The following is an 18,064-nucleotide window of genomic DNA, read 5'->3' on the forward strand; positions in this document are numbered from 1 at the left end:
CTTTTTTTCCTTTAACCAAATAATTTGGTGTGGAATATGATTTGAAAATCTATTTTGGAACTTTAAAGTTGTAGAAATGTAATTGATGTCGGTTTGGGAGAGTACAAAATCAAAAGGTCTAGTTTGGAGAAAAGAAAAAGAAAGGGGCAAAGATCCCAGTTCTAGATGGCATAATTACTTTTTCCCCAATCTTTCCAAAAGCAGAAGGTGCAGTTGTCTTACCGGAAAACTAGCAACTCAAGTGAGGACAGAAAAGTTGGTTATAATTCAGACAGGCGAATTTGTTGAGGTTTTGTTGGAATATCTGCCCCACTGTTTGTCATAGTTACTTCTAACTGCCTTTCTCCTGTAAGATTTATTTGTCAGTGTCTGGGATACCGATATCGAGGATTAAGTTTGAAATTTCACCCTTTGCTCAGGGAAGGCGGGGCAGGATTCATTTCTATCTGCGTAAATGCTACCTTAACCTTTTGAGCCAAAGTGAAAATCTAGGATCGACTTTTGACCTTAAGTAGATTTGGAAAGATTTCTGTGGGAAGCTGGGAAGAAGTCTGCTCTGCGGTGGGGTCAGTCATTAGGGCTAGGGAATTACTAGACCTAAAATTCTGCCATGTCAGTTTTCAGAAGAGGTAGTTCCAAGTTGCTAAAGAAGAATTTAGCTTGTTGGGAAGAATTCTTAGGGGACCCATCAAGTTACCTGTCTTAAAAGTGTTGAATTCAATGTTGGCAGGAAGTGAAGGGAGATGCAACTGTATCATCGGGCTTATTTAAAATTGGTGAAGACTGCTGCTGCAGAGCATATTGTCAACCTCTCGTGGCCCTCGCATAGCTAAATTACATGTTCAAATGTAAAGTAAAGGAGCATATTTTCCTCTCCATTAGAGAGCCCTAGTAATATAATTGTCTGTTGAGGAAAGACCCATATCTATTACTGATGTCATGAGATACATTTGTGACATGGTAAGAGTTTATTTTTTACTTTAAAAATTTTTTTTATTGTGTAATATAACATATACAAAACAAAGAAAGAAAAAAGCAGTAGTTTTCAAACCACTTTTCAATAAGTAGAAGACACAACCCAGAGTTTATCATGGGCTACCATACAGTCCTCTCAGATTTTTCCTTCTAAATACTCCAGGACATAGGAGTCTAGAAGGAATAAATATTTTTTTATCATCACAATCAACTTTTTTTTTCTTTTTTTGTGAAAAATAACATATATACAAAAAAGCAATAAATTTCCAAGCACAGCACCACAATTAATTATAGATCGTATTTCAGAGTTTGACATGGGTTACAATTCCACAATTTCAGGTTTTTTCTTCTAGATGCTCTAAGATGCTGGAGACTAAAAGAAATATCAATATAATGATTCAGTAGTCATACTCATGTGTTAAACCCTACCTTCTCTGTATAACTCCACCATCCCCTTTGATCATTCTATTCCACTCTTTAGGGGTGTTTGGGCTATGGCCATTCTAACTTTTTCATGCTGAAAGGGGCTGTCACTAATATGGAATAGGAAGATGGAACTATCTGATGTTCTAGAGAGGCTGGCCCCTCTAGTTTTCAGGACTTATCTGGTCCAGGGACCCATCTGGAGGTTGTAGGTTTCTGGAAAGTTACTCTAGTGCATGGAACCTTTGTAGAATCTTCTGTATCACTCTAGGAGTTCTTTAGGGTTGGGTGGAATGGTGCTGGTTGGGGTCTGGCAAGTTATGACAGGTAGCAAGGTCTAAGAGAAGCTTGCATAAGAGCATCCTCCAGAGTAGCCTCTCAACTCTTTGAACTCTCTCTGCCACTGATACTTTATTAGTTATACTTCTTTTCTCCCGACATGATAGGGGTTTAAATTGAAGCTTTTATATCGTGAGGCCCAGGTCATTTTATTTCTTGATTGTCCCTACTCTCCCTTCTAGATGTGTGATAGTAGAAATAAGGCTGGTTGGGGATATGCATTGATATGTATTTGGTTTATAGAAGTTTTGATAGGTTTTGAATTTGGAAGTCTGACTATTGGAGAATCAGAAATGTCATCTCAATGAGTTACTCCATCTCCTGGATTTAATGTGAAACCTAGATCACTCGTGTTCCAGGGCCTCTTCCCTGCCTGACTCTGATACTCCGTTATCACATGCATGTGGGTTCATGTTAAATATGAAGCCTGGGCCACAGGGCAGCAGCTGACAGTGGGAGCAATAGTGCAGATCTTGGTCTGCTCCTGGGGAAGCAACTTAAAGCCTGTGCCCTCCGGACCGATAGACTCACCTTCAGAATACCTGCCTGTTATCAGGATGTATTTATTGTTGAATCCCTGGGCCAGAGCCCCTTGCAGACACGTGTGGGCACAGACCTGAATAAAAGGGATAGGTGTGTGTGTATTTTTTTTCATCAGTGAAAATTCTTTTTAGAAACGAGACTAAGGTTGTCATACCGTTTCACATAAGAAGCTTATCCATTTTAATTTTTTAAAAATGAAAAGTTAATAAAACTTTAAAATGTATAAATATCAAATCACATTCTTTTTTTTTTCTCATTCCCCTGTTGCTGTTCAATTTTCATACATCAATGTGTCACTGCAAAAGCATAATTTACGAAAGCACAGGGTTGTCATTTTTTTTTTTTTAATCTCTTAAACTCTATGCTACACCTGCTGGGACTCAATAAATGTTTGTTTAATAATGATTCAGTAAATTGACCCAATATATTTTTGAGTTCCTTTTCTCCTGTCGGTATTTTATCAGGTTGTGCGTAGTTGAGATTGTTTGCAAAGGATGTTGAGTAACCTTTCAGTTCTGAGAAGAGTTTCTGACGTGTGCTTTTCTGTTAAAAGTAAATGAATATCTGACAAATGGCATTTTTGTTGTATTTCCTCAGAGCAGCATAGAAAATGCACATAAAATGGGCAAATAGTTTCAGATCTTATCTGCCTTCAGAATTAAATCTTGTCTGATTAAAGCGACAGATTTCTGTGAACAGTTCTGCTCCTTGTGATGCTATGGAGTGCATTAAATTCAATTTTATAATGAAGAGATGTGGGTCACTTTATTTAGTTTTGGTCATCATTAATAACGAAAGTGTTTATTTTCAAAAAAAGTTTTGTTTGTTGGTTGGCTTGCTCATCTCTTTATTTGCATAGAAACATTTTAGAAATATTACCAATAACATTGTGACAATGCTAGGGAAAAAAATAAATAAATAAAAGCTCACCCACACCCTTATCAACTTCCCCCTAAATCAAATGCTTTTTAGTATTCCTTGCGTCCTTTCAGATTCTTTCTCTTTAAATCTGCAGTAGTTGTGGAATTTATATATTTTATTCATGGAAGTTGAGGTTAGTCAAGTACTTTATCAAGAGAGGGTTTTTAGTTAAATGGCAAACAGGTATACTTCATTTTGTATATCAGTGTATTTCTTAAGTCATGTGATTTTCACGTAATCTTCAATCATTGCATAAATTCAAAGGGTCTTCTCTTTTGGTCCGTTTTCACTTGGCAGTGATCCTTAATTCTTGTTCTTTGTGCAGCTCTGTATAAACACTCTTAAAATATTAGCAAAGCTCATCATTTCGTAAGTACCCCCCTCCACCCCAAATTGGTCTTATATAACTTCCAACATTTTATTTCTTGATTGTCCCTACCCTCCCTTCTAGATGTGTGATAGGAGAAGTAAGGTTAGCTGGGGATACACATTGATATGTATTTGGTTTATAGAAGTATTGATAGGTTTTGAATTTGGAAGTCTGAATATTGGAGAATCAGAAATGTCATCTCAATGAATTACTCCATCTCCTGGATTTAATGTGAAACCCAGATCACTCATGTTCCAGAAATATCTCTTTCTGTAGTAGCAACAGCTCATTTCGATTTGGTATAGAAAATGTATTCTATTTAATATTTTTGTTTTTAAATAAAACTATTTCTATAAACGGTTTTGTTTTCCAGAGGTCAAGGTTGAACCCTCTTCAGAGTTTTATTTTATTGAATGGAACGCTCTGAACTTCTCAGAGAAGATGCTCTGATCTCATGCGTTTAGATTATTGATGATGAATACAATGAAGTTGAAGGAAATAGCTTTCAGGGTCTGTAGATAAATGTTAAGGACAGGTGGCAAACGTGGTATTGCCATGTTTATGCTTAAGTACATTTTAATTTGTTGACTAAAAAAGCTGTAAATAATATTATATTCCTTATTCTTCAGTTATTTCCTAGTCTAGTGAGTTATATGTCTCTGTAGTCATATAAAGGGCTTTTCATTTTTTATATTTTTGTACATATTATACATATTCATTGCAGATAATTTAGAAAAACTTAGCAGTGCAATAGCCATTATGTGAAATACATATTAGCGTATAAAGAACTAAAAAACGACTACTTCAAGATAATTACTGTTAAATTTTTGGTAAATCTGTTTTAGACTTTTTCATTGTCATTTGTGTGTTTTTTTCTCGCTAAAATAAAATTAAAATCTAAACTTTTAGAACCTGATGTTTTTTTCCCACTGTTAGGTTGTTTGGGCTGAGAGGGAAGAGGCTTTCTACCTACTTCATTCCTTCCATTTAAAAAAAACATATACTAATACTCAGTGTGGAATTTAAATTTACTTATTTATTTAGAAATCTCAAGTAATATCGTGTGTATTTTAGTACCAACTCCTCATTAAAAGAATAGTTTAACAGCAGTTCTAGCTAGGAAAATCCAAGCATGTTTTTTGGAGAATGATTCATTCTGAAAGGTTCAGTTGGGTTTGCATTAAATATTTAAAATGAAAACAGAGAAGCTCACATGTATTTGATGAAGTTATAGAATATATAGTGATAGCATTTTTACCTCCAGTTAGACAATGGCTAGACTGTAAGAGCTGTAAAGCCAGAGATCATATCTATGAAACAGACCCTTTTCCACCCAACCCCTGGCATGTAGGGAAAGCCATGAAATCCATGAGTTGAATGTATAATTGGAAAACAGAGAGAGAGAGAGAGAGAGAGGAAAACCTAAAAGAGGAGGTAATTCACCCTCTTTCTTATTTGTAGCAAGGACACCAGCAGCCATTTCTTTAGCGTATGTTCCTACTGACATATCTTACAGAATTGTCGTAAATGAACAAATGTGGCAAATCTTTGTAATTACCCATGGCTCCTAGTGCTCTGCTCCCCAAGAAAGCCATTTGTGGCAGTTGCTTATAAAGAGACATGTTTGAATGAACTGCAGGGAATTCACAGCCTCGGTTTCTCAAACCCTCCCCCTGATGCCCCTTGGGCCAACCAGTAAAGAAAATAGAGCTGCCCTAACTGTGCCGGCCAGGTGTAGCTTCTGACCTTTTCCCTTCTCCTCAGGTTGCCTTCTTCAGGATGATTCCCTGCAGAGCAGCCCTGTCTTTTGCCCGGTGTCTGATCCGGAGAAAAGTCGTCCCCCTGGACAGTCTAGAAGACTCCAAATTATGCCGCTGCTTATCCACGATGGACCTCATCGCCCTGGGGGTTGGCAGCACCCTTGGCGCCGGGGTTTACGTTCTGGCCGGGGAAGTTGCCAAAGCAGATTCTGGCCCCAGTATTGTCGTTTCCTTCCTCATTGCTGCCCTCGCTTCGGTGATGGCAGGCCTATGCTATGCCGAATTTGGGGCCCGAGTTCCCAAGACCGGGTCTGCGTACTTATACACTTACGTCACTGTTGGAGAGCTGTGGGCCTTTATCACAGGCTGGAATCTCATTTTATCTTATGTGATAGGTATGTTTCGAAAATGAGTCTAAATCGTGTGAGTGCAGAAGGGGCATTCCTGGGTCAGCCCGCTGGGGGCCAGACCAGGTCTGCACTGCTTAGCTGCTTTTATGTGAGTCAACGCATCCCTGCCTCCTTTTTCTCATCTCTCAAATGCCTCCTTGTAATCGTAAAATGGCATGATTCAATTTCGTCTCTCAATATACCTTTTAGTGAGTTTGAACCCTCTTGGAAAATATTATAGTTCTTTAATGCATACAAAGCTGTCTGCTTCCCCAGCTAAGGACGTTTAATTACTGTTATATGATTATAAAATTAAGATCACATGATTATAAAATTAAGATCGATTTATATGTGTTTAAAATTTTCAATTTTGTGTGTATCCAAGAATGGAGCTGCAAGTGATGTTATATTCATTTGTCGCGACTAAACGTGTGTCTTCTAAATATGTTGTGTTTTGGAAAGGTACGTCAAGCGTTGCAAGAGCATGGAGTGGCACCTTTGATGAACTTCTTAGCAAACAGATTGGTCAGTTTTTCAAGGCATACTTCAAAATGAATTATACCGGCCTTGCCGAGTATCCAGATTTCTTTGCTGTGTGTCTGATATTACTTCTGGCAGGTAAGAAAACCAATTATGCTTTTTGCCAGACTGAGCCAGAGTAATTGTCCAGGGAAAATAGGTAGCTACAGATTTTGGAGCCAGAGTTACCAAGACTAGATCCTCTGATGTTACTGTTGGGGAGCTGTAGACTTCATCACTGGCTGGAATCTCATTTTTCTTGTGTAATAGGGTGTTTCAAAAAAAATCCAAATTGTGTGGGGTGGTAGAAATAGCACTTCGGAGTAAATGGCATCTGGAATGCACTAACTAATTGGATGAATCGCATCAGTTGTATGATACTAATTGGAGGTTTGTAGGAGTTTGTCTTGAAGTTTAAATAAGAAAGAATGTCTGCTGTCTTGGCATTAGTTCATCTTATTAGATACAGCTAAGGATTTTTGAAAGCATACCATTTCTGGAAGGAAGCCTGTTTTTCTATTCATGCTTTCATGGCGGCATGGATGTCACTGTTGGCATCTGGTTGAAAAGGAAACATATTCAAACCACCTGTAATTTTTAATGTAGACAAAACATTCTTGATACTGGAATTTTTTGGTTTTCCATCAGTATTGTAGCAGAGTGGTTTAGAGAGGGAACAGGAATTAGAGTCAGAGAAATCAGTTTTCAATCCCACTAAGCCACTTACTAGCCTTGTGACATTGAACGGTTTCCTGAATCTTTCCATGACTTAGTTTGCTCCTCCATAAATTGAGGATAGAAGTGTTGACTACATAGTTTCACAGGCTTCGTGCTTGGTACATACCATGCACTCAGATGGGAGCAAACATTCTTCTGTAGGCATAACTGATCCCTGTTGTCACTTTATATTTATTGTTTTTATGTGAACACTTTCTATTTTGATTGGCAACCCTACGTGCACTCCTGCTTCAGCCCATCAGTGGCTTTTCTCATTGTACTTAGAATAAATCCATGTTTGTTCCCAGTTCCTACTTGACTTATCCTGGGTAATCTACCCTTTCGTTCTATTCTTAAATATTTATTTGCAAAATTATATAATTAAAAAAATAGCTTTACCTGTGTAAAAGCCAGTAGTTAATTAAATATTTTATATTGTGATGGAGATAGGGACATGAACAAAATTTATAGGTCAAATATTTTGCATTTTGCTTCAATATTGAGAAAAAAGTTGAATCTGTTTTTAAAAGGTGATAGATAATTTTTTTCTTTTTATTTCTTAACTGCCTTGCTAATATTAAATTTTTACATTGTATTGTTTTGGTGGACGATTTCAGTGAAATTAAAATATTCAGTTTTAATCTCTAAATGATGAGAGGCATGAAGCTGTGACACAGTCAAAGACATTAAATTTCATGGCAGGACTCATTTTTGGCCTGCATCATCTATTCTGCATACTTTTCATTGTCAGGTGTCCTTTAAATATAGACTAAGCTTACATGGTAACTCTGGTTTTGGACTCTGAAGTTCAAACCCTCCTATTATAAATCTTTATTCATACTATAACACCAAATGTCTTGCCAACTGAAGCTCTGTTGTTTTATTAAAGGTGTAAGGGAAGCATGTGGAGAATTTAGGTGACAGTTTCATTGGCTAAGCTCCTGGTGGGCGGTGAGGATCTCAGAGTAGCAGGTGTTTGCAGGGTGTTGGGAAACTTACTCAAAACATAAAGGTGGCTGTGTTTTTCTCCAAGGTTTATAGCAGTAGTCCTAACCCAAGAGACAATTAGACAATGTATAAATACATCGATAATTTTGCAGACCATATGGTTTTCCTTATAACTTTACTATAGTCATAGTAAATGATTCTGGGAATTATTCTGGCAGAAGAATGAAATTCACCTTCTCTCATCTTTCTGCTTGGAAAACTTTGCTTATTTGACGATGGGTAGTGTAGATAAGGGGACAAAGCAACTAAATACATGGCATAATAGTTTCGTAGCCATCATTTCCCCAGTTGTAAAAAAAGAAAACTTTAAGTCTGTAATTCATATCTTATGCAAGATGGATTAAAGATATAAATATTATAAATATAATCATAATACCACTGGAAAGAAACAAAAGGGAATATTTTTAGGTTAATGGTAAGGAAGATCTTCTCTAAAGGTAGACATTGAAAAGGAAAAATACATAGATCAGATTAATACAGTTTTAAAATCTTCCCAATAGATAGATAAAATCAACAACAAAGCAAATGATAAACTGGGGAAAAAATACCTATTATATCAATAGACAAAGATCTTATAACATTAGTATGTAAAAAAATCTTATAAATCAATATGAACAAGAATACACTAATAGAAAAAAAAACAGGCAGTTTAAATTTGGAATTATAAACCAAAAGCTTTTTATAAACATGCATACAGTTTGCTACTGTATTACCTTATAGAAAATAATTGTAAAGTGATAATTAGAAAGTATACAAAGATATGTACAAAAGGATGGTTATGCTTTATTTATAATCGATACTATGTTATAATATATAAAAGAGTGATTTACAGTTGTAAAAAATTAAGTGTGACATGATCATGTACAAATAAGTGATTGAAGTATAGTTAGTAACTCCTATAGTGGAAGATTAAGTGGGTGTTAAAAGTAAGGTTATGTATTTGTTGATATGGAAATGTATGTGTGTGTGAATTTACACATGCAAAATTCTGGAGAGGAGATCACGATTTATTTTATTCATACCTCATGCATTTCATTAAAACTAGGTGTTACTTTATCTCTACATACCCTTTGATAATAGCCCAAAGTATTAGATTCACAGACTTTTTTAGAGAATGTGGTAACTTCTGACTGTGAGCATGATTTGTCTTCTGTATTTAGAAGTCACTGTCACAATTAAGTAGCTAAGTAAGACCTTGCCACATTATATTATATGAATAAAATATATGTATAAAGCATATAATAGGCTCAAAAGGCCATTGCCTTTCCTAAGCATAGGTAAAAATTAAAATGCTCTTTATTTTTCTATAGGTCTTTTATCTTTTGGAGTGAAAGAGTCTGCTTGGGTGAATAAAATCTTCACGGCTATAAATATCCTGGTCCTTCTTTTTGTTATGGTTGCTGGGTTCGTGAAAGGCAATGTGGCTAACTGGAAAATCAGTGAAGAATTTCTCAAAAACATATCAGCGTGTGCCAGGTAAAATACTTGCTTTGTCACTTCCTGCTTTGAGGGTTTTTTTTTTTTCTTTCTTATTTTCTATCTGCCGACTTTTGTTTTATGTTACGTTTTAAAGGAGCGCATGTGCAAGTTTCCTTCTAGAATAGAGGTTCTCAAACCTTCTGCTTCTGTGAGCTCTCTGAGGGACTGTTCGGTTATGCCACGTTTTTATCCAGCTCCTGCCCAAATTCAAGCCTATGGGTGATGCTTGTTAGTGAGCAGCTATTTGAAGCCATGTGGCTTCAGGTTCCCCAACCTCACACTCTGTTCTAGGTTTAGAGGAAGAGCCAGCGGAGATGCTAACCATTGGAAGGACTTTATTTCTTTTGCCCAGCAGTTTGCCACGTCTAAATAACCCTCAGTATTTTTGAGTTCGTGCATGCTTTCTTTTTAGTAATGTCGAGGCCTTGTTTTTTGGAGAACATTCTTGGCTCCATACGCAGAATTGTTTGTGCCTATCCCATTAAACCTGAGATCCTCAAAAGCTAAATTAATAATTATTGTATACTTTATAAAGAATTCATCCTTAGATTTGTTTGATTGTCATACCCCTATGTGTATGTGAAATAAGGGTAGAGATATATCTCGTGCATGAAGTGGTACACACTTACAGTTTTCCTGACAGATGTTTGTTATTATTCAGCTGAGGCAGAAAACTATTAACCTCTGATTTTATGCAACTTTTTAACAAAATAAAATATTCATATCCAATGTCAGTACAGGGAATTTACTTGCTCCTTTTCAGATGTCTTCTTAGTGAATTTAAAGGTGTGCAGTCCACCCAACTTTTCGATTTATAAGTCAAAGAATGGATTCTCAGGAAAAGGCATTCACAGGATTCTCCTGTCTTTATCCCCCTGCACTGGTCTTTATGGGGGTCTGCTCTCATCTCCTGCCTGGGTTTGGGTTCCAAAGGATGCCATCTTTAAGGACACCAGCACCACTCTAGGTTAGGGTGAGAGAGTCAGGGTTAAATTTTATATACATCAGCTTAAAAACGATGACGAACACAGCCTCCCAAGAATGCAGTTTGAAACAAGTTACTAGGAGAAGCAGTTTTCTATGAAAATCACTTTGGAATGCATTTGTTCTCTTCCTTAGAGACCCGCCTTCTGAGAATGGAACAAGTCTCTATGGAGCCGGTGGCTTTATGCCTTACGGCTTTGCAGGAACCTTGGCTGGTGCTGCAACCTGCTTTTATGCCTTTGTGGGATTTGACTGTATTGCAACGACTGGTAAGAGCAGAGTCTTGGCTCTAGGTAGAAGGAAAAGGTTTTCCTTCTACAATATGAGTTTGCACAAGTGGAAACAGAGCTGAGGAAAGAGAGTGGGATTTGGGGTCAGAGGGTTGGTTCTAGACCTAGCTGTGATGCTTGCTGAATATGATAAAAATAAACTTAGTAAAACTCTCTGGACCTTGGTTTCCTTATTGGCAAAATTGAAATAGCAGCACTACCTCTCAGATATTCTACAGATTGCCTAAGATAACATATGAAAAATATTTTGCAAGTGTCAAATATTTTACAAATATTATTGTTAATTACTGTTCTTAGCCTTCTTTCTGCAAGTGCTGTCACAATGAGTAACAGATGATGATCAGACTCTTAAATGTTCTCCTTAATTAGACAAAACTTATCTTGGTAATTCTTCTTTATCCTACACAAGAAAGTATTTATGTCAGATTTGCTCTGTAAGTGCTTCCTTGGGTTTATGTCATTGCATCCGTGTCTTCTTCCTAATCTTAGAGGGAAAACTTTCAGTCTTTGAATACTACTAAGTATGATGTTAGCTTTGGGTTTTTCATAGGTTCCCCTTATGTTGAGGATCTTTCCTTCTATTTCTAGTGTTCTAAGTGTTTTCACAAAGAAACAGTGCTGGATTTTGTCAAATGCCTTTTCTGCATCAGTTGAGATGATCGTGTTGGGATTTTTTTTTCCCGCTTTACTCTGTTAATGTGATGTATTACATTAATTGATTTTCTTATGTTGAATCACCCTTGCATACCTGAGATAAAACCCACTAGATTATGGTGTATAATTCTTTTAATGTGCTGTTGGATTCAATTCACAAGTATTTTATTGATATTTGCATGTATAGTCAAAAGAGATACTGCTCTGTAATTTTCTTTTCTTGCAATATCTTTATCTGGCTTTGGTATTATGGTGGTTTGGCCTCATACAATGTACTAGGGAATGTTTCCTACTCCTCAAATTTTCGGAAGAGTTTGAGCAAAATTGGAGTTGTCTACTTGAAAGGTTGGTAGAATTCCCCTGGTCCTGAGCTTTTTTTTCTTGGGAGGTGTTTGATGACTGTTTCAATCTCTTTACTAATAATTGATTTGTTGAAATCTTCTATTTCTTCTTGAGTCAGTGTAGGTAGTTGTGTGTTTCTAAGGATTTGTCTATTTCATCTGGATTGTCTAATTTATTGGTGTACAGTTGTGATGGACTCCTCTTAAAGTCCTTTTTATTTCAGCAGGGTTGGTAGTAAAGTAATGTCCCTCTTTTCATATTTGATTTTCCTAATTTGTATCCTCTGGTTTTTTTCTTTCTTTTTTGTAAGTCCAGCTAAAGATTTGTCACTTCTATTGATCTTTTCCAAGAACCAACTTTTGGTTATATTGATTCTCTCGTTGTTTTATTGTTATTTTGTTTATCACTGTTATAATCTTTTTAATTTCCTTTCTTCTGTTTGCTTTTGGTTAGTTTCTTCTTTTTTTTCTAGTTCTTCCAGTCTTGAGGTTAAGCATCTCATTTGAAGTCTTTCTTCTAATTTAATTTAAGCATTTAGAGCTTAAATTTCCCGCTCAGCACTGCCTTTGCTGCATCCCATAAGTTTTGGTATGTTGTGTGAAAAATTTCATTTTTATTTGTCTCAAGATGTTTCTATTTTCCCTTGTGATTTCCTCTTTAACATGTTGGTTGTTTAAGAATATATTATTTAATTCCTACATATTTGTGAATTTTCCATTTCCTCTTCTGGTGTTCATTTCTAGCTTCATTATTACATTGTGGTCAGAGAACATACTATGCATAATTTCAGTATTTTTGAATTTATTGAGACTTGTTTTGTGACCTAACATATTGTCTGTCCTGGGGAATGGCTGCATGTGTACTTGAGAAGAATGTGTATTCTGTTTTTCTTGGGTGCGGTGTTCTACATATGTCAGTTAGGTCTAGTTGGTTGCACGTATTATTCAAATCTCATATTTCCTTATTGATCTTCTGACCAGATGTTCTATCCATTATCGAGAGTGGTGTATTAAAGTCTCCTACTGTTAATGTAGAACCATCAATTTATCCCTTCAAATCTTTCAGTATTTGCTTCATATATGTTGGGGCTTTGCTGTTAGGTGCTTATGTTTATAATCATTATATCTTCTCCTTGAACTGAACCCTTTATCAGTATATAATGACTGTCTTTGTCCCTCATAATTGTTTTTGACTTAAATTCGATTGTATTTGATATTAATATAGCTACCCCAGCTCTTTTTTGGTTCCTACTTGCATGGTATATATTTTTTCCATCCGTTCACTTTCAGTCTACTAGTGACCCTTTAATGTTTTATTAAACATACAAATCCTTCGCTTTTATTTCCTTAGGTGAAGAAGTCCGAAATCCCCAGAAAGCCATACCTATTGGAATTGTGACTTCTTTGCTCGTTTGCTTTATGGCCTATTTTGGGGTCTCTGCAGCTTTGACACTTATGATGCCGTACTACCTCCTGGATGAAAAGAGCCCCCTTCCTGTAGCATTTGAATATGTTGGATGGGGTCCTGCCAAATATGTTGTAGCAGCAGGCTCTCTCTGTGCTTTGTCAACAAGGTACATGGCATTCCTTTTGGGATGGGGCAGTTTGGGTTCCTGCAAAGCGTTGTCAGTGCCTAAAGAGTTGCTTTTGTATGTTTTTCAAATATCCTAGTCCTTGGAACTAACACAGAAAACTAGGCATTCTCTGAATGTTATGCTTAGAAATGCCAGATCAAAATCTAAAGTGATAAAAACGTTTTTCCTTATTAGTTATGAGTCAGGTTTTCAAAAAGATAATGAATGGTACAAGCCTCAGTAGAAGTATATACAGCATTTGTACACCTACATAAACATAGGACCCACACATTTGATTTTATATGTATTATAAAATTTTAAGATGAGGTCATTTGAATAATTTTAAATGATTTAAATATAAGATAGCATATTTCTTTGCTAGCTTTGGTGTTATTTGCAGTATTACACAGTGTCTGAAATTTATGGGCAGACTTGATGTGTTCTGCTATCTTTCAAAGTAATATTGAGTCTGAATGGAAGCTACATCCTATGGTATTGTTCAGTATAGTTTCCTTTTTGTTGTGAAATTCAGACTTTTCCTCTTAACACTGGTCCACATGAACTTGCTCTAGAAATAGAAATTATCCTTCTTAAAGTAATGGTGGGAATTTATGTCACATTTTTGTGAAAAGGAAAGGAAAGTTGAATCTCAAGTGTTCAGATGGTCACTTGTTTTAACATTTTAAAACTCATTTCCCGACCTACTCATGTTTCAAATGAATATATGATCATAAGTAAGATATTTCATTCTAGTTAAAGTGAAAAATAATTTTTTCAAGTCTGAAATTGGAAAAAGAAATTATATAGTTCATCAACTTCTCTTTTTTTCCCTCTCAAAATCCCTTTTATTTTCTATTCAAGATAATATTAAGTAATAATTAGAAATTACCCACCTTGGTGTCTCAGCTATTTGCTGGTGTGAGGTTTATTTTTAATAATTTCAAATAGTTTCAGAAATCTGTGAAGATGACATTCTATCTTGATCTTAGAAAGGATGGACAAAGAATCATCCGTGGCCACCCTCAACCTAGCTTAAAAACAGATCGATTTTTTAAATACAATTTTATACACACACCAGAAGATAGATTTTTTAAAATAAAATATTTTACTTATCTCTTAACTGCTTAGTTTTAACAACTAAGTTGTATATGGTATGGTGCAACCACTAAACACATAAATAATTCAAAACATTTTATCCAAAAATTTTTTTCTTGAACTTCACTGTTATTAACTTTTATTCGTGGCTACTTACATGAGCTTTGTTTACATTAAATTGATCTTTTTTTTTTTTGCTTTTGCCTACTTTGCTTATGTTATGAGACTGGGAGTTATTAATAATTTGATCAAAGAGCAGTTTATGAGAAAAAAGTAATGGTAAAATAAATACACAAAATAAATAATAATTGAATTAATGAGGAGGTGTATTTTAAAATAAAATTGCCTAATCTCTTCTTTAATTAAAGAGTTTAGGAATTAAGTTTTCTGAGTGATTTCCACTAAAAATTCTTAATGATATGCTTGGTTTTGGTGTTTTTAAAAATCTTAATTGCTTAGTTTTAATTCACTAATAATTGTGGGCAAACACAAATTACTTTCAATATTGTTTTTAGTCTGATAATTTTGTTCGACAGATATCTGCAAAAGACCAATAAGTAGCACAACAGTAAATGTTGTCAAATATTTTTAAATGCCCAACATGACTGCATAATCACAGCTATCATGCTGAGTTTTACATAATTGTTTTATTTCAGTTCTGGGATGTAATCTTGCATGAATGTATTTGCCATACTGCATGTGTTTGCTTTTTATTCAGTCTTCTTGGATCCATTTTCCCTATGCCTCGTGTAATCTATGCTATGGCGGAGGATGGGTTACTTTTCAAATGTCTAGCTCAAATCAGTTCCAAAACGAAGACACCATTAATTGCTACTTTATCATCGGGTGCAGTGGCAGGTGAGAGAGGGTTGACTTTTATAAGGAAAAGGGGGATCTTTTCCATCGAGGACTGTGCCAATAGGAAGTTCGGTCGTTTTTCTATTTTGATTTATATAAATGTCAGTAACTTTTTGTGAATGTTTTCTGTTTTGAGTTTTGGGGGGCATAAGTTCTGCACATTAGTGTGCCCAGTCTTTTCTTGTGTATACCTTTCTAGAATAAAACAACAGCTCACATGTGGATTATGAATTTTTCTGTTCCAGTCTTCTGGGCTCTATGTTCCCTTTACCCCGAATTCTGTTTGCCATGGCACGGGATGGTTTACTGTTTAGATTTCTTGCCAGAGTGAGTAAGAGGCAGTCTCCAGTTGCTGCCACCTTGACAGCAGGGGTCATTTCTGGTAAGCTTTACAAACATGGGCTCCTTCAGCATTGGACTGGAGCGTTTTATGCTCGTGCATGAACTTATAACCAGAGGGTCTGCTTGCTGTGCATGTAAGTTAAGAACAAAATCACTGGTAAATTAGGGTTTCACCACTGAGATTACAACTGAAAATTCTGGTGGTGGTGGTATATTGAAATTCCTTCTCAACTGACCCTCTGGGGTTTTTATGTTCATCAGTTTTTAACCCTTCAGGCTTCTAACCAATGTTCAGAGGGTTGAAATTGTTCTCCATTGTGTATCAGGAATTAAGTACTCCTTTCTGATTAATGAGCTAGCACATCAAATTATATTCTTAGACCTGAAATCTTAATTGAAGAATAATTACTTAATTTTTGGCATGTTAATTAAAAATGAGCCGGTATTTTCTTTTTGTCTAGCATATAAGTAAGTATTGCAAAGGGGCATAGGATGTTTCTGAAAGCTAAATTTTACCTGTACTTAATTAAGTATGAGAAAAGTCCAAGTCTGACCCTGGTCATTATAACCCTGCCCTCGATATAGCAGACAGGCACACTTCCTGGCAATCACAGTTCTCTGAGTTATTAATTCCCGTTTCCTCTTAGACCCCCATTAGGAATCTGTTTTTCCTTTCATCTGTTTTGGTACTTACATAACTCTCAGAAAATCCAGATGCCTACTTTTGGGTATGTCATAATAGCTACGTAAGTAACCTTTGACCAGATTCTGATTCTATGCAGGAATTTTAAAAGAGATTCTGTAGATCAAAAAAAAAAAAGGCCTTAGAGATATTGTAATAAGAAGCCAGAGAAAGACTTGAGCAAGCTTTAGAGATGAAATGATAGATGATCTTGATAGTAAAAATCCAAACCCACCTGATAATTTTGTTGTGGCTCTGAATAGTGGAGAAAACTGGTTAGAGAGTACAAATGCTTAATTACATATGAAGCTGAACTTTTTCATAGTCAGAAAGTATTTGCTTAAATAGCTCAACTTTGTCAAAGTTTTCTAATAATTTGTCATTTTATTAGACATACATTGGAGGGGCTAAAGTCACTTCTTTTCTCAGAGTTGAGATTTCTACCCCCATAAAATTTTAGATCTAGGTGATTAAAAACCCATTTCTTTATTAAATAGTGCTTTATGATATTAAAGTTAGTGTATATAAATATCTCTTGATGAAAGATCACACATTTTATTTACTTTATAAGATTTTTTTATCATTTCAGTTGTCTAGTAATAGCCTGTTTTGTTTTCATAAATTTTTAAAAATCTGTTTCTACTTCATTCAGTAAGAATTTAATTTGAAAGCATAATCAGTAAGATCTTGAAAGTAATAATTAAAAGAAGATAGTTGTAATAGAAGGCTTTTTTAAAAATGCTCTAAAAATTGTATTTCTGTTATGTTGTACCTCCCCACACATTCGCTTTGCTTGTTTTTTTAGCTTAGATCAGAGAGCTCATGTAAATAACTTTTGCTTCTGTTTTAGCTACCATATGTTTGTGTATGTTTGTGATTCTCACAAAACATACTGAAATTTTAGTAATCTAATATACAACTATAGTAGTAATGAAGAGTTTTCAAAGTAAGGCGTGTGCTGTATTTAAAGAAACAATATCATATTGTAGAAAGAGCGTGGTACTGTAGGCTTAGGTGGAACTCTGCCTCAGCTAGTAGCTGTAAGGGATGATAATTCTATTAGGTCAAGCTGTATGAAATTGCTGGGGTTTTCTGGTCAAAAAAATTTGAATTCTGGCCATGTCATGTGGCTGTACCTAAATAATTTCCTGTCTCAGAGAAGTATTGAACTGAGCATAAAATGAGATCATAGACACATAAAACTTGGTGGACAGTATGGAACACCAAATGAATATAATGTGATGTGTTCTATCATGGTGTCTGCTGTTGTAGACAGGCACATACAGTAAATTCAAATTAATATTATCACTATTTTTGATGTTTCAGTGGAGAAAAAATTTGCTAAGTATGAGTTAACGATTCAGCTATGTGAAGTAGATTTTATGTCTTAACATTGGCATTTGATGCAAAAGGAGCAAGTAATTTGGCGCCTTTCTCAAATCTAGGCATTCTGCTGGAATGCATGGTTTCAATCAGAATTCAAGCTGTATCAGAAATATACTGTAAATTGGAAATTTTATTATTCTGGGTATGATATAACTCAGAATGTAGATGAAATTAAAATGATGTAAATCTATAATGAAAGCTTTTCTGTTTGAATTTTTAATAGTTTTTTAAAAGAAGCTATCCAATATTTCTTAGCATTTTTTTTCTGAAGTGTCAAAGGACAGTAAGCTGATATATATGTTCATTCTTTGTCAGGCCATCTAATTTTTGAGTAATTAAAATAAATGTATTTTGTACTTGATAGATAGTTGAAGGTTTTTGAAATTTTATTAGCGGTTTGTATGACCTAAATATC

The 18,064-nt window shown here is 35.3% G+C and overlaps 1 protein-coding gene and 1 long non-coding RNA gene across 4 annotated transcripts in view; one reads left to right on the top strand and one right to left on the bottom strand.

Moving 5' to 3' along the window:
- The window catches only part of SLC7A2 (solute carrier family 7 member 2), a 67,958-nt gene that overhangs the window by 37,056 nt on the left and 12,838 nt on the right, over positions 1–18,064 (top strand). For 2 of the 3 annotated variants that reach the window (XR_013168966.1, XM_077144243.1), the window contains exons 2-7: positions 5,336–5,726; positions 6,183–6,338; positions 9,275–9,440; positions 10,563–10,696; positions 13,064–13,286; positions 15,100–15,239. Coding sequence is in view for 2 of the 3 variants with exons in the window: in XM_077144243.1 (XP_077000358.1) it covers positions 5,351–5,726; positions 6,183–6,338; positions 9,275–9,440; positions 10,563–10,696; positions 13,064–13,286; positions 15,100–15,239 (1,195 nt within the window). In the remaining variant the exon portion in view is untranslated. Of the gene's footprint in view, positions 1–5,335; positions 5,727–6,182; positions 6,339–9,274; positions 9,441–10,562; positions 10,697–13,063; positions 13,287–15,099; positions 15,240–15,484; positions 15,622–18,064 lie in introns of all 3 variants that reach the window. The other variant, XM_077144244.1, reaches the window with a different exon arrangement.
- LOC143669672 (uncharacterized) lies at positions 1,049–16,332 on the bottom strand. The gene is made up of 4 exons (XR_013168967.1): positions 16,276–16,332; positions 14,180–14,317; positions 2,269–2,353; positions 1,049–1,149 (listed from the first exon to the last, which is right to left on the bottom strand). It is a non-coding gene; the product is annotated as an uncharacterized LOC143669672 (long non-coding RNA).

Source organism: Tamandua tetradactyla, chromosome 26, assembly GCF_023851605.1.
Source record: "Tamandua tetradactyla isolate mTamTet1 chromosome 26, mTamTet1.pri, whole genome shotgun sequence".
NCBI classification, from domain to species: Eukaryota; Metazoa; Chordata; class Mammalia; order Pilosa; family Myrmecophagidae; genus Tamandua; species Tamandua tetradactyla.